Source organism: Electrophorus electricus, chromosome 9, assembly GCF_013358815.1.
Source record: "Electrophorus electricus isolate fEleEle1 chromosome 9, fEleEle1.pri, whole genome shotgun sequence".
NCBI lineage: Eukaryota > Metazoa > Chordata > Actinopteri > Gymnotiformes > Gymnotidae > Electrophorus > Electrophorus electricus.
This window is the reverse complement of record NC_049543.1, coordinates 16,479,101-16,490,535: the sequence shown is the minus strand read 5'-3', so window position 1 is coordinate 16,490,535 and position 11,435 is coordinate 16,479,101. Positions and strand designations below refer to the sequence as shown.

Here is an 11,435-nt window from a genome sequence, read left to right as displayed (position 1 = left end):
CACACACACACACTTTTATGCATCCGTGACCATAGATATTATTACTGGAAAGTACCTTTAAAATGTTTCAGTCATATGGAATGGAGGAAAAAAACACAGTTACCTATGAGTTCTAAAATGATTTCCTTCCAGTGACACTGTAATACTATCCCCTTACCATAGCCGTAGGAGGAAAAGGATTTGATTTTTTTTTTTCTTATTAAAAACTGCAGGTAGATATACGAACGAATTCAAAAAGGATCTCAAAAGTTACATTTCTTACATTACAATACTCATGAGGATGTCTGGTTCCCAGAAGATTGACTCTCTTACTCTGAACTCCCACAACCTACTTTTTCACATCACATCCCTTCCTATTAACAGTGGCACAAAAGTGTGTGACCATGTGTGAGTCTGTATATACTGAGTAGGCCCACTCAATATAAAAATAGAAACACATCCTGAAAAAATCACATTACTTTAACATTGCTGACAACCAGACAACAACAAATGGGAATTGTTTAGCCAAAGTCTATGGCAGCATGGACACAAATAATTACATATATTTGATATTTATTTATATACACACACACACACACACACACACACACAAAACGCGTACAGCAATGCAAATGCTTTCCTGTAAATCCCATATTGATTTTATCATCCAGTAAACATATAGTTGGATGGTTGGCTCATTGTACCACTCAGTTAATTGTTTCCCATTTCAAGACAGAAAAACAACAATTTCCCAGCTGATATTACCTATTATTGATTATGCTGACATTATCTCTCAAAATACCTATGACACTTATTTTAGTCCTTTTAACGTTTATATAATTATGCATATTTGTCTTGAGGTGTACATATATAATGCACCATTGTTTCTTGTACAATTCATTTAATCGTTGCAGCCCAAATCCCAAGGGCAATTTAATTGCATTCAGTTTATTTTCAAATGTGTTTATTTTAATTGTGCCTGCTATTTGAAACTGTTTTTTTAAATCAGTGTAGATCTCCATACTCCTTAAGACATATGGCATATCCTTTTTTGTTTGTCCCTAGAATTTTCATAACAGCTGTGAGTTGGGGGTTTGTGTGGCAGAAGATGAATAAGATATCTCTATTGTGTATTTATAGTGTATCGTGATGTGAGGGTTTTTGTGTCATATATGTGTCCACATTCTTCTCTTTGTTTTATTGGACCTCCTTGAAAATGAGATGTTGCATCTCGATGATCTATCTTTTCAATAAATTAAAAATTCAAATTCACAAATAAGCACACACGCACATGCATTTAAATGACTGTTCTTGCGCCCCACCTTCTGGTCATTTAAAGCACTACACCAATTGTTTTGAACCAATTGCTGTAAACCACACACACACACAGAAAGAGAGAGAGAGAGAGAGAGAGAGAGAGAGAGAGAGAGTTCACACATTACGTGGGATAAGGAGATTTTTCCACACCTCCCACAATGAACTGATTCAGTCACCTTTGACTAATAAGTAGCTCTACTCCTAAATTATTTACCAAACCCTAATAGGCCTGATCCTAATATTTGTAGTTTTACAGCAATTTTACAATATTTCATTATCTGGGGTTATGTTGTAAGAGGTGATCAAAATTGCAGCGAACTACACACATTTCATCATGATTTTATGATTTTGTGTGATTATTTTGATTATAGGGCCTGTCACATATGTATTATCAGATTTGTAATATCAGATTTGTGTGTAATTGTTTTTAAAGGCTACGTATAATGCACTATATTATTAGCGAGTGCGCGTGTAACAAAAGTAATGAAATGTTAACCAGTTTCTGTAATTTCGATTACTGTCCAGAAGGGAGCGCACTTCTCATGAATCACGACGTTGACACCAGTCCAGACTCGATATACAGTGGATTTCACGCCACTCGTCCTGTACGCTCGTCGCCTGGTTACATCAGTGCGCTATCTTGGTATAAACGGAAGGCTTTTATTTTTCATCAGAAGGCTATCTGAACAGATTAACTTTCCCGGAACAAGTAGCTAGTTACAATAGCAGCCGAATTTGTTATCTGGGAAAGACGTATCGGACCGCACAATGCGGGGAAACGGGACTCGTTCGCTACGCGGTAGCTGAGCTACTATCCGCTAGTTACCCCGAGTCAGAAAGGGCAGTTGTACTGTTATGTTTTCCGACTGTAAGCTGTAGCGTCAGTGCTTGGAATAGGCCAGTCAAAATATATGCAACTGGGTTAAAGACAGTTCAGTCGCTACTGCTTGACCGCAGGACATCGCCCCCAGCCCCAGGGAGGAACTCAAATCCGTGGCTCCGAAACCGGCCTGAACAGCAAGTCTTTCCTCGTGTGAGAAACTTGTATAGTTGTTGGTATGACGATTCAGCTTAATGTAGCGAGTGCAGCTGGAGAAATGTTCAAAGTGTAAAGGGAATAATTTCTTCGCTACAACTGGTTTAGCAATTTTAAAAATCCAGAATGGCGTCTTACGTGGACAGTAGTTTTCGACAAACGCGATTATGAAGAACCCGACCGACAGGACGCAACAGGTAAGACGAAAATGTAATTTATTCTTGGTTTGGTTATTCTTTCCTGTTCATCAGCTTGCGATGGTTAATTTCAGTTACTGAGAAAAGAATCTTACAGCTCCTGTAACATAGCTTGTTTTACCATGTTCATTTTTTTCATTCGTGCGTTCAGCTAGCTAACCCTAGCAAGCTAATTTAAACAATCTTACCGTTACTCGGACTGTCCACTTAGTCGTTAATACTGGTAACATTAAATCTTCAGCAAAAGTGTGGCTAATGTTAAAACGACAAACCGTTCGTCAAAAAGACGTTTCTCGTTTTGTTTTGTTTTTCAAATTTAGTCAGCGATGTTAATTGCTTTTAACAGAATATCAGTGTTGGCTAGCTAATGGAATTTTTTCCAGGGACTGGAGTGGGATCTCTTTTAGGTTAGTCAGTTTCCCATCGCTGACTCAGTACTCCCCACTACTGTAGCTAAGATAGTTTATCTTAACATAATTAAGACGGAGGCACTTAAGGACGGAGGTCTGACATTTATACAAATTGCACCGTAAAGTAATGAGAACATTTTTTTCTCTATCCTTTACTTCCCACGCTTCGTCAGAAGCAACACTTAAACTCCATCTGAGTTGCAAATTGGATTGGGCCTGGGACCTTTAGGGGGGGAAAAACTGTTATGGAAGTCTCGAAGTCATGTAGAGTACAGTATGTATGTCTGAAATGTGTGGAAAAACCAGGCAGTACTAACTTTTGGTGGACTGCAATGGGAAAACAAGCTCTATGTGCATCTGCTAAAATATAAGTCTTAAATATCACAGTTATGTATTTGCAAAGATTTTTAATTGATGACGCAACATGCATATATATGAATAAATTCTGTAGTTTATTAATGGGTTGTCAGAGCAGTCCTGAATGTTCTGTGTACTGCCTTTGTTTAATGCAGTACACTTGCTGGTAATTCTAAGGGTTCTATGAAGCGCAACTGGAATGGTGGATATTTATAGGTGACCTGTACAATGAAGCCTACATGAATTTAGTTTCAAGATGATGGACTATCCGATCACTGTTAAAATTGTCCATCAAACATGAAGCATGATTTGAAATGGGCCCTGTGAGTTCCGATGTACTCGTAGGCTACTCACTGGCATTGCCTAATCACAGAACAGATGCATATCTGATCTAAGACCACGTATGAAAGTTGATTTAACAAGATTTTTAATTTTTTTTTTTCAATTGATACTGCTTAGAAAATTAAGACCTGTCATGTTTAGTTAAATGATCAGAACCTAATCACATCTGCCTTATGGTGCAAACAGCCAGATCTCATTTAATGCCAGATTTTTTTACCAAGCATTTTCAAATATGAATACACAAACACAAATATTAACTGACTGTTAGTAAAGGCGACAAGCTCTAAACATGCAAGAAACTAACCAGGACCTGGTTTCCTGCAACTGTAGCACAAAGCGCATTGATAGATGGTCAAGCGACTATCACTCTAAACTCTCTCTCCCTCATTTATGATCATCTTAACCATACAATGCTTTGGGGAAATATGGCCCAGATTGACTAGATTAAGGCTAGATTCAAGATAATGGACTGTTGGACAGATTGTTGCAGACAGATTGTGCTACAAACATAAAATGTGTGCTAGAATATCTAGTCAGAGCAGAGCCTAGTCTATGAAGATCCACCCCCTGTTGAATGGAACATGCTCTGAGTTTGAACTTGCCACACGAGTCACGCTTTTTACACCTGCGTATCATAGCCTGCCCAAAGGAAGACGGAGCCGAGCTGCAGCGTCTCGCTGTAGGCTACATTCTGAGTTCTTTGGTTTCGCTTACCCATTTCTCTCCTGGAACGCGGGGGCCTGTGGTCAGGCATCTGAAGAGGCACCCGCCTGCCAGTGACAGCACACAGTGTGGGGGGGGAAAGCAACACCGAGGCCCTTTCTCACACTCTGAGAAATGAGTGAGGCATGTGGGTATTTTTTTTTGGGTGGGGGGTGTACTCTTCCTTCCATCATGATGCTCAGGTGCAATTTCTGGGTCTGATCCAACATGTTCTCTTGTAGCTGCAGGAAGCATGCACTCTTTACACATGTATGCACTGTATGTGCATGTGTTTGTGAGTATGAGCGTGAGAGTAGGTTTGTGCCAGAATGAGCGTGTGTGTGTGTCCTTGTATGTCTTTGTTCAAGGATAAACATTGCATGTTTATGCCAGGCAGCATGTGTGTGCATGAGGAGAGTTGTCTATGGGGAGAGAGTGCTCCAGGCTGTGTGTGTGTGGAGGGAGTGCTCTGGGCTGTGTGTGTGGGGAGAGAGCTGTTGGCTCTGTGTGGGTTTGAAGGGGAGGGTGGCTCCAGGCTCTGTGTGTATGGGGGGAGAGAGAGCTCCAGGCTGTGCTGAAGACTCCAGGGAAAGAAACAAACGAAGGAAAGAAAGCACTGAAGAACAATGGCTTGAAGCTTTAAACTCTGGGGCCTTTCTTTTCCTCCCTCCTACAGCTGTGATTAAGATTGTCGATCGGGGGGGAGAGGTCATGTCTCCTCTGTCTACATAGTCACCTTTTAGAAGGAAAAAACAAATCAGATGTCAAAGTTCATATCTCAGAAGTTTAAAAAAAAACTGATAGGTTAGTAATAATATTAATAATGGCGCTTACATGTCTTAAAAGTCTTGGGTCTTCAAGAACATGTTGAGAGATGAATAGATAAAGTTGAGGGCCAGCAGAACTTCCGCATTAAAACAGCAAGGTTCAGCATTCAAAGACACTCAAGCTCCTCTCAGCAGTAGCAGAAAGTGACCCAGACCACTTTTCTTTCGAATATACTTACTTGCATGTAGGTCATTTTGAGGCTTATTTGTTGTGGTAGAAGAGGTTTTAATGGTGGTGTCCATTGCTAAGCCCTTTTATTGTGGTGCCTGGCCTGTTGATGAGCAGTGCTTCTGTTTGTGAGACTCCAGCGAAGAGATGTGTCCTTCAAAACTCAAATGGCTTGAAAGCATGTCCTGGTTGTCTTCTGGTCCACTGGGTTGGGACACACACACAAACAAACAAACAAACAAAAAAAAAAAACCCTGCTCCTTCACAGTGATGAAGTCCAGGTCGTTCATTTATCTAAAACACATTAGTAATAGATTATCGGCTTGTAATATTTAATTTCTAATTGCATTTAATAGTTCACAGATTAGTTTTAATAGATTGCAAATGAGTTGACAGTCTCATTAAAGGCACTCGTTGCTTCTATTGAAATATCAGGCAGAATTTTGTTCTTTGTTTATGCTATAGAGAATAGTTATCACTAAACCTGCCGTGAGTACAGTGTGACCAAATCATCGGGAGTGAGTTTACACTTGCCTATTTGTAGTTGTTGTGTTTTTGTCAATGTAAGGAAAATGGGTCTACCTTCCCTTTCACCTGATGTATGTGTGTAGGCCTGTGTTTTGGGCAAATGAGAGGGATGGAATAAGATTCCTTTTAACCGGTTCCCCACCTGCTGACCCAGCTGTGGTTGCACTTCTTTTCCCAGAACTGAACACTTTCTCTTATTCTGACATTCGTGTCTCTGTTCCTCTCTCCCACTTTGGGTAATGATGCGTCAGTGCTGTGTCAGTGCTGATCTGCACATAGAGGCAAATGCAAAACCTTCCATTGCCGTTCATCATGCAGTCACATCAACTTCGCTTTTGCTTTCTTGTTTTCCTGTACGAATTATAGCTGACAGACTCTGCTTTGTTGTCCACTAGCTTGGGGCAGCATTGTGGCTGTACCCCACACTGTGGTATAGAAATTATGCTGCTGTTCTGCGTCTTATTGGAAAAACACAGGGGAAGGGGCTGGAAACCCCAATGCCCCAAGACTTGGGCATTCTGAACATAAACGACATGGGCTATTTTAACATTGGGAACATGTGTTCCAATAACACAATACAACTGAAGCCCAAAGGCTGTGTCTTGGAATTAGTTTTCTCACGTCAGTAGTTTGTAAGCAAAAATCTGTTCTGCTGTGGTGCAAAATGTTTGTTTTACGATAGAAATTGTTTGTTCATGTTCAAGCAAATTGTAGCCATACAAGATCAAACCTTAGGTTAGGGCTCAACCAAGGGTTCACATGCATTGGGTAAACAACTGCACACCTCTGTTGTAAAACAACTACACAATTACACATCTCAGTTGTAACACAACTGCTGGATAAGTTGTCTGATGCATCATGTTTCAGAATAGCCCCTTGTTAAACATATTTAGTCTCATTTGTAAAGCCTAATCTATTAACAAAGGCACTGAAACTTTTTGATTTTTTTGCACTCAGGCACATCCTTATACGTATGCCATTAGGAAATCCGTCGGAATAGGGGAGTTGGATTTGTTATGAATGTCTAAACACATGGTAAGTGAACTAACACCGCCCATTACCGGGGCTTATTTGAAGGATAAGCTTTCTGTTGTCAGACAATCGTTATAAACCTGCATCAGCCAAAAAGCATGTTGAAATCAAAAATCCAATTTTGTGCTAACTAGTCGTCTGTGAGGAAGTCAAGGTGTTTGCCACTGAAATGTTCTGTCGAAAGACAGAAGTAGCCATTTCTGCTTTCCCCACAGCAACCAGGCAATGACACCACCCGCACAGGACTACCCTTTTTGGTGCGGCCTACTGGAATGTGGGTGATTCAGGGGGTTAAAGGTCCTGTTCTGAATTTATCCACTCTTCTGGTGGGCAGCTGCTGCCATCAGTCGCCGTCAAAACCGCGTTTAGGGCAGCGCATGAGCGCCGCTCTGGCATCCTGACCTTTGACCTCCCCATGGTTGGGATTACTTATAGTGTCCCCATCCCTCACTTATCCAGCCAGTACTCTGACGATCCCCACCCACCCACGACCTCTACCCTTGACTGCCGAGGTGCCAAAATTTCACGCCACACATGTCCCACGTGTGCAACCCATTAAATGTTTAGCGACAGCAAGCCTTCTGGCCTGATGCCTGTACGTTTTTGCTGTCTGCTGTTTTTGGTCACTGTAGGTCAAGTTATTTCTAGTCACTTTGTCGTCGTCCTCTCTCCCCCCCCCACCTCACCAGACATCACAACTGAGCCAAAAAAGAAAAACACTGTAGGCTTGGCTGAGCATGGACCCTTAGTGAAAATACTGGACAACCTCTCAGCAGATGCTTTGCTAGCTGCCACTGCACCACGACAACCATCACTGGCCAGCTTCACTTGGATTTGCTCCTGAACAAACAGCAAAGGGCAGCCTTTCAGAAGGCGGATGTAAATGTGTTGTAAATACTGTTTGTGAAAACACGTAATCTACTGATAAAACGCAAACATGGGCAATCCATTTGTCCCTTTTTTATTAAAGACCCTAAAAACTATGCCTTTTGAGTGGGGAAGCTTGTTGCACTAAGTTTTAGAATATGAGGCAAGAGCATGGATTTATTTTGGTTGAATCATTGTAATTTCCTGCTCCCATAGCTAAATCACTGTGTATAGAAGGCCTCACTGGGGTGCACTGCATTGTTTGATTTTGCTTGGTTTGAAAGAGTTTGAGAGATGTGCATTACTGCTGCAACTACTACTACTACTACTACTATTATTAATAATAATTATAATAATATTAGTTATTATTAAATGATCGTATGCATGTATTAAAATGAAAGCAGTTTATGTACATTTGTGTAAACCAACTAGCCAGACAACACACTATGTTGTGCCAGGTTGGGAGGGGGGAAGAAACTTCAAAACTCAAATGGTGATACTTTGGACTATCACCAGCAGCCATCTAAACCCCTTCAGGAATATCATGGGTTTAGTCAATATACTCACAGTACACAGTAAAAGAAAATGATTGATTCATTTTCATATTGGAGCCTCCTTTGACATCATTACTGCAGTGGCCACGGTTGTGATGATGAATAACAGTTCATATATTGTGCAATGCTAAAATCAGACACAATTTTGGCAGTTACATAGTACTGGAAATCAGACACAGAGTGATATTTGGTTAATTGAATAAACATTAAGCAAATATTAGGCATAGTTGGCTTCAAAGTAGATCCAGGTGAAGTGACACAGTATTTGGATGCATTTATGGACATCAGCCCATATTTCTAGCTGTTAAAAATAGTCTGTTGCAGGCTACTGGCATGACATGTTACTTCTTAAATTAAAATACTGGCATGATTTGACAACCATTACCATCCATTGGTTTACATAGTGGTGCATAACATTTGCTCATTCATTAGCTCATCTCGGTTTTAAGATCTGTGTTCCTATACTACTCACGTGGTTACCCATGGGGAACGGAAAGTACACACGAACAGTCACACACAGCATGTGTTGACTAAGGTGTAGTTTAATTACAAGTGACTCAACTTTAATGCACGCAAGGACACAGCACACACAATTCAAATTCTTTACAAAGTGGGAAACTGTGTACAGGTGTATGTGTGGTTGGTTTTGCTACCAGTAAGTATGGATGGTGTTTCCAAACCAATGTGGAGAGAGAGACTGAAAAACAGGATGTCAAAAGTAGGCAAGATCCCTTTTTTCTTGATTCTCTCTGTACACTGGACTTTTTTAATGACCATTTGAGTGTCAGTTCAAAATATCACTTAAGTCCTTTAATCTTTCCTATTTAAAAAAAAATATATTTGATTTGAGTGTGTTTTTCACAGTCACGCCATCAGAAGTCTAGACAAATCTGTGCAAATATTATGTTCTAACAAAGAACACAGTTTGTTTCAGTTTGTATATCTCTTGGTCCTGGTTGGTTCAAGTTGCACGTGCTTTTTATTGGTTACATTCTGGACATTAACCATTGCATGCTGTTTCATCGATTTTAGGATAAATGCTTAGTTTCAGACAAGCATCCTCATACTAATTTTTATCTCATAAAAAGACCAGTGGATCCCTTAGTCTATAGGGCGGTGCTCTTAAAGACATTATTTTTATCTTGGTGCGAAAGGTAAATACTGCAGAACCCTTTAGTTCGTGACTCATTAAGAAGGAGATCCTGAGAAACAGAAACTGGGTGCAGGATCTGATGTGCACGCCAGCGTTCAAGGGGTCCTTGACTAAGTCACTGATTGACTTTGATAAAACCCATCAGACTAGCCTTGTCATTGGACTGGAATGTTGAATGTAATCGTGTCGCTCACTTGCATGCATGCGCACAAGACTAGAAGCATATGCCCAATAAATAAACAAATACATAAATAACCAGTACATGCGGATGTGCCTGGACTCCCACCATGGGGGGAGCACTTTCTTGTGTTCTGCTACACGGCGCATTTCCAACAGAAGCCTTTTTTGTCTATAGCTGGAGCGGCTTTTAATTAATGGGGGCTTTGCACATACCATGAAATGGCTGCTGGATGGGAGGCATGGTTTAGACCATCTGCGGGATCCACTGCCAGGTTCTCCAAGTGGAAGTCAACCTTAGGGGCACATATGACACGCGACATCGCATTCGTTTGATGAGTGAATTGCACCAGTCTCAGGGGGTGGAAGGGTTATAATTCATGCACTTTTTAATTGAGAGCTCATACATTGATCTTTTCTTTGAACTACCTGTAGACTTCTCTCACAGAGAGGAAGTCTACAGAAATGCACCAGAATGCCATGGACTGTGCTACGGATGTAGTGGATGAGATTAGGTTGAAATATCACTGGAGTGTTTCTTTAAGATGCCATATTACTGTGTCCAGCAGTAAAGTTTCAGCATTGCAGTGGTCCTATCTTCCTCTTCTGCAATGTTATGAGTTCCGGCCCTGAAGGTCCTTGTCCATCACTGATGCTTACTGTTAGAGTGGGTGGATGGGTGGACGGTGGTCCAGCAGCTGTAGGCAGGCCAGGCAGGCGTGGCCGAGTGCAAGTCCCTGGAGCAGAAATAAACGCCCACCTCGCTCATATCCACATATCGCATCCTGTCTCACGCTGCCTCTGACTTATTACAATTGGATGATTCGTATTAGTTGATGTACACTATGACTGTTTGCATTGTTAAGGTACATGCACAGTGGTGGACAGAATGATGTAAACATGTTGGTGTACTTCAGCAGCTGACTACTTGAGCTAAAACAGAAGAGGAGCCTACTGTGGTGGAATAGGAATGTCTGGAAGAGTTGAGTATGCTGTAATTGAGCTCAACAGTTAAAGTAGCTCAGAAATCTTGTAACATAGATGGTAGACTGCACTTACACAGTGCTGACTCAACACTGGAAAATTGCAAATTACAGAACTTTGTGACGTGTGTGTGAGGGAGAGATGCAGAGAGTGTGTTTGTGTGTGTAGAGAAGGAGAGGGAGACGCAGAAAGAGATGTGTGTGTTATTGTTGGAGTGTGTGTGTGTGTGTGTGTGAAGGAGAGAGGAGGGAGCGGAAGAGTGTGTGTGTGTGAGAGAGTGAGTGTCTGAGCGTGTTTGCACTGGCCACACGTGCATGAATATGGAGCTTTATTTTGGGCCATGGTCTCTCTCTGCCACCCAGCTTCCCCATTATAAGAAAACGAAGAAAAACCTGCGGCCTCTCCATGGTGGCGAGAGGTTCCATTTTCAGCGCTTGGTTTCTGATTCATACAAGGCCCCATTGCTATTTCACTTCACTTTCTAAAAAAGAAAGAAAGAAGGGAAAGGCCAAGTTCTGCTTAGCAGTGCTAGCCCAGGCACAGCCAGCCGCTCCCGTTTCACTGTAAGCAGAGAAGCCGCAAAGACTTGAGACAGAGCAGCCCAGCAAATCGAGATCAGGAAACAGAGCGGAGAGGCGGAGGGAAGGGGTGGAGTGGGGTGGGGGACGGAGGCGCGGTCTGGCATTTGCAAACATGCCTTTCTCATTAACCATTGATGCAGAGTGCACTGCGTCACGCAGACCGGGCTGCCTGTGTTTGGATGTAGTTTGGAAACAGGAGAGAAGAGGGTTCTCAGCAGAGCTG

General features: G+C 41.7%; 1 protein-coding gene across 1 annotated transcript in view; it reads left to right on the top strand.

Moving 5' to 3' along the window:
* The first annotated feature begins 1,861 nt into the window (after positions 1 to 1,861).
* The window catches only part of si:dkey-253i9.4 (rap guanine nucleotide exchange factor 2), a 28,526-nt gene continuing 18,952 nt past the window's right edge, over positions 1,862 to 11,435 (top strand). Inside the window, 2 exon segments of the mRNA XM_027024015.2 lie at positions 1,862 to 2,488; positions 2,491 to 2,529. Of these exon segments, the coding sequence (XP_026879816.2) occupies positions 2,459 to 2,488; positions 2,491 to 2,529 (69 nt within the window). The 5' untranslated portion in view covers positions 1,862 to 2,458.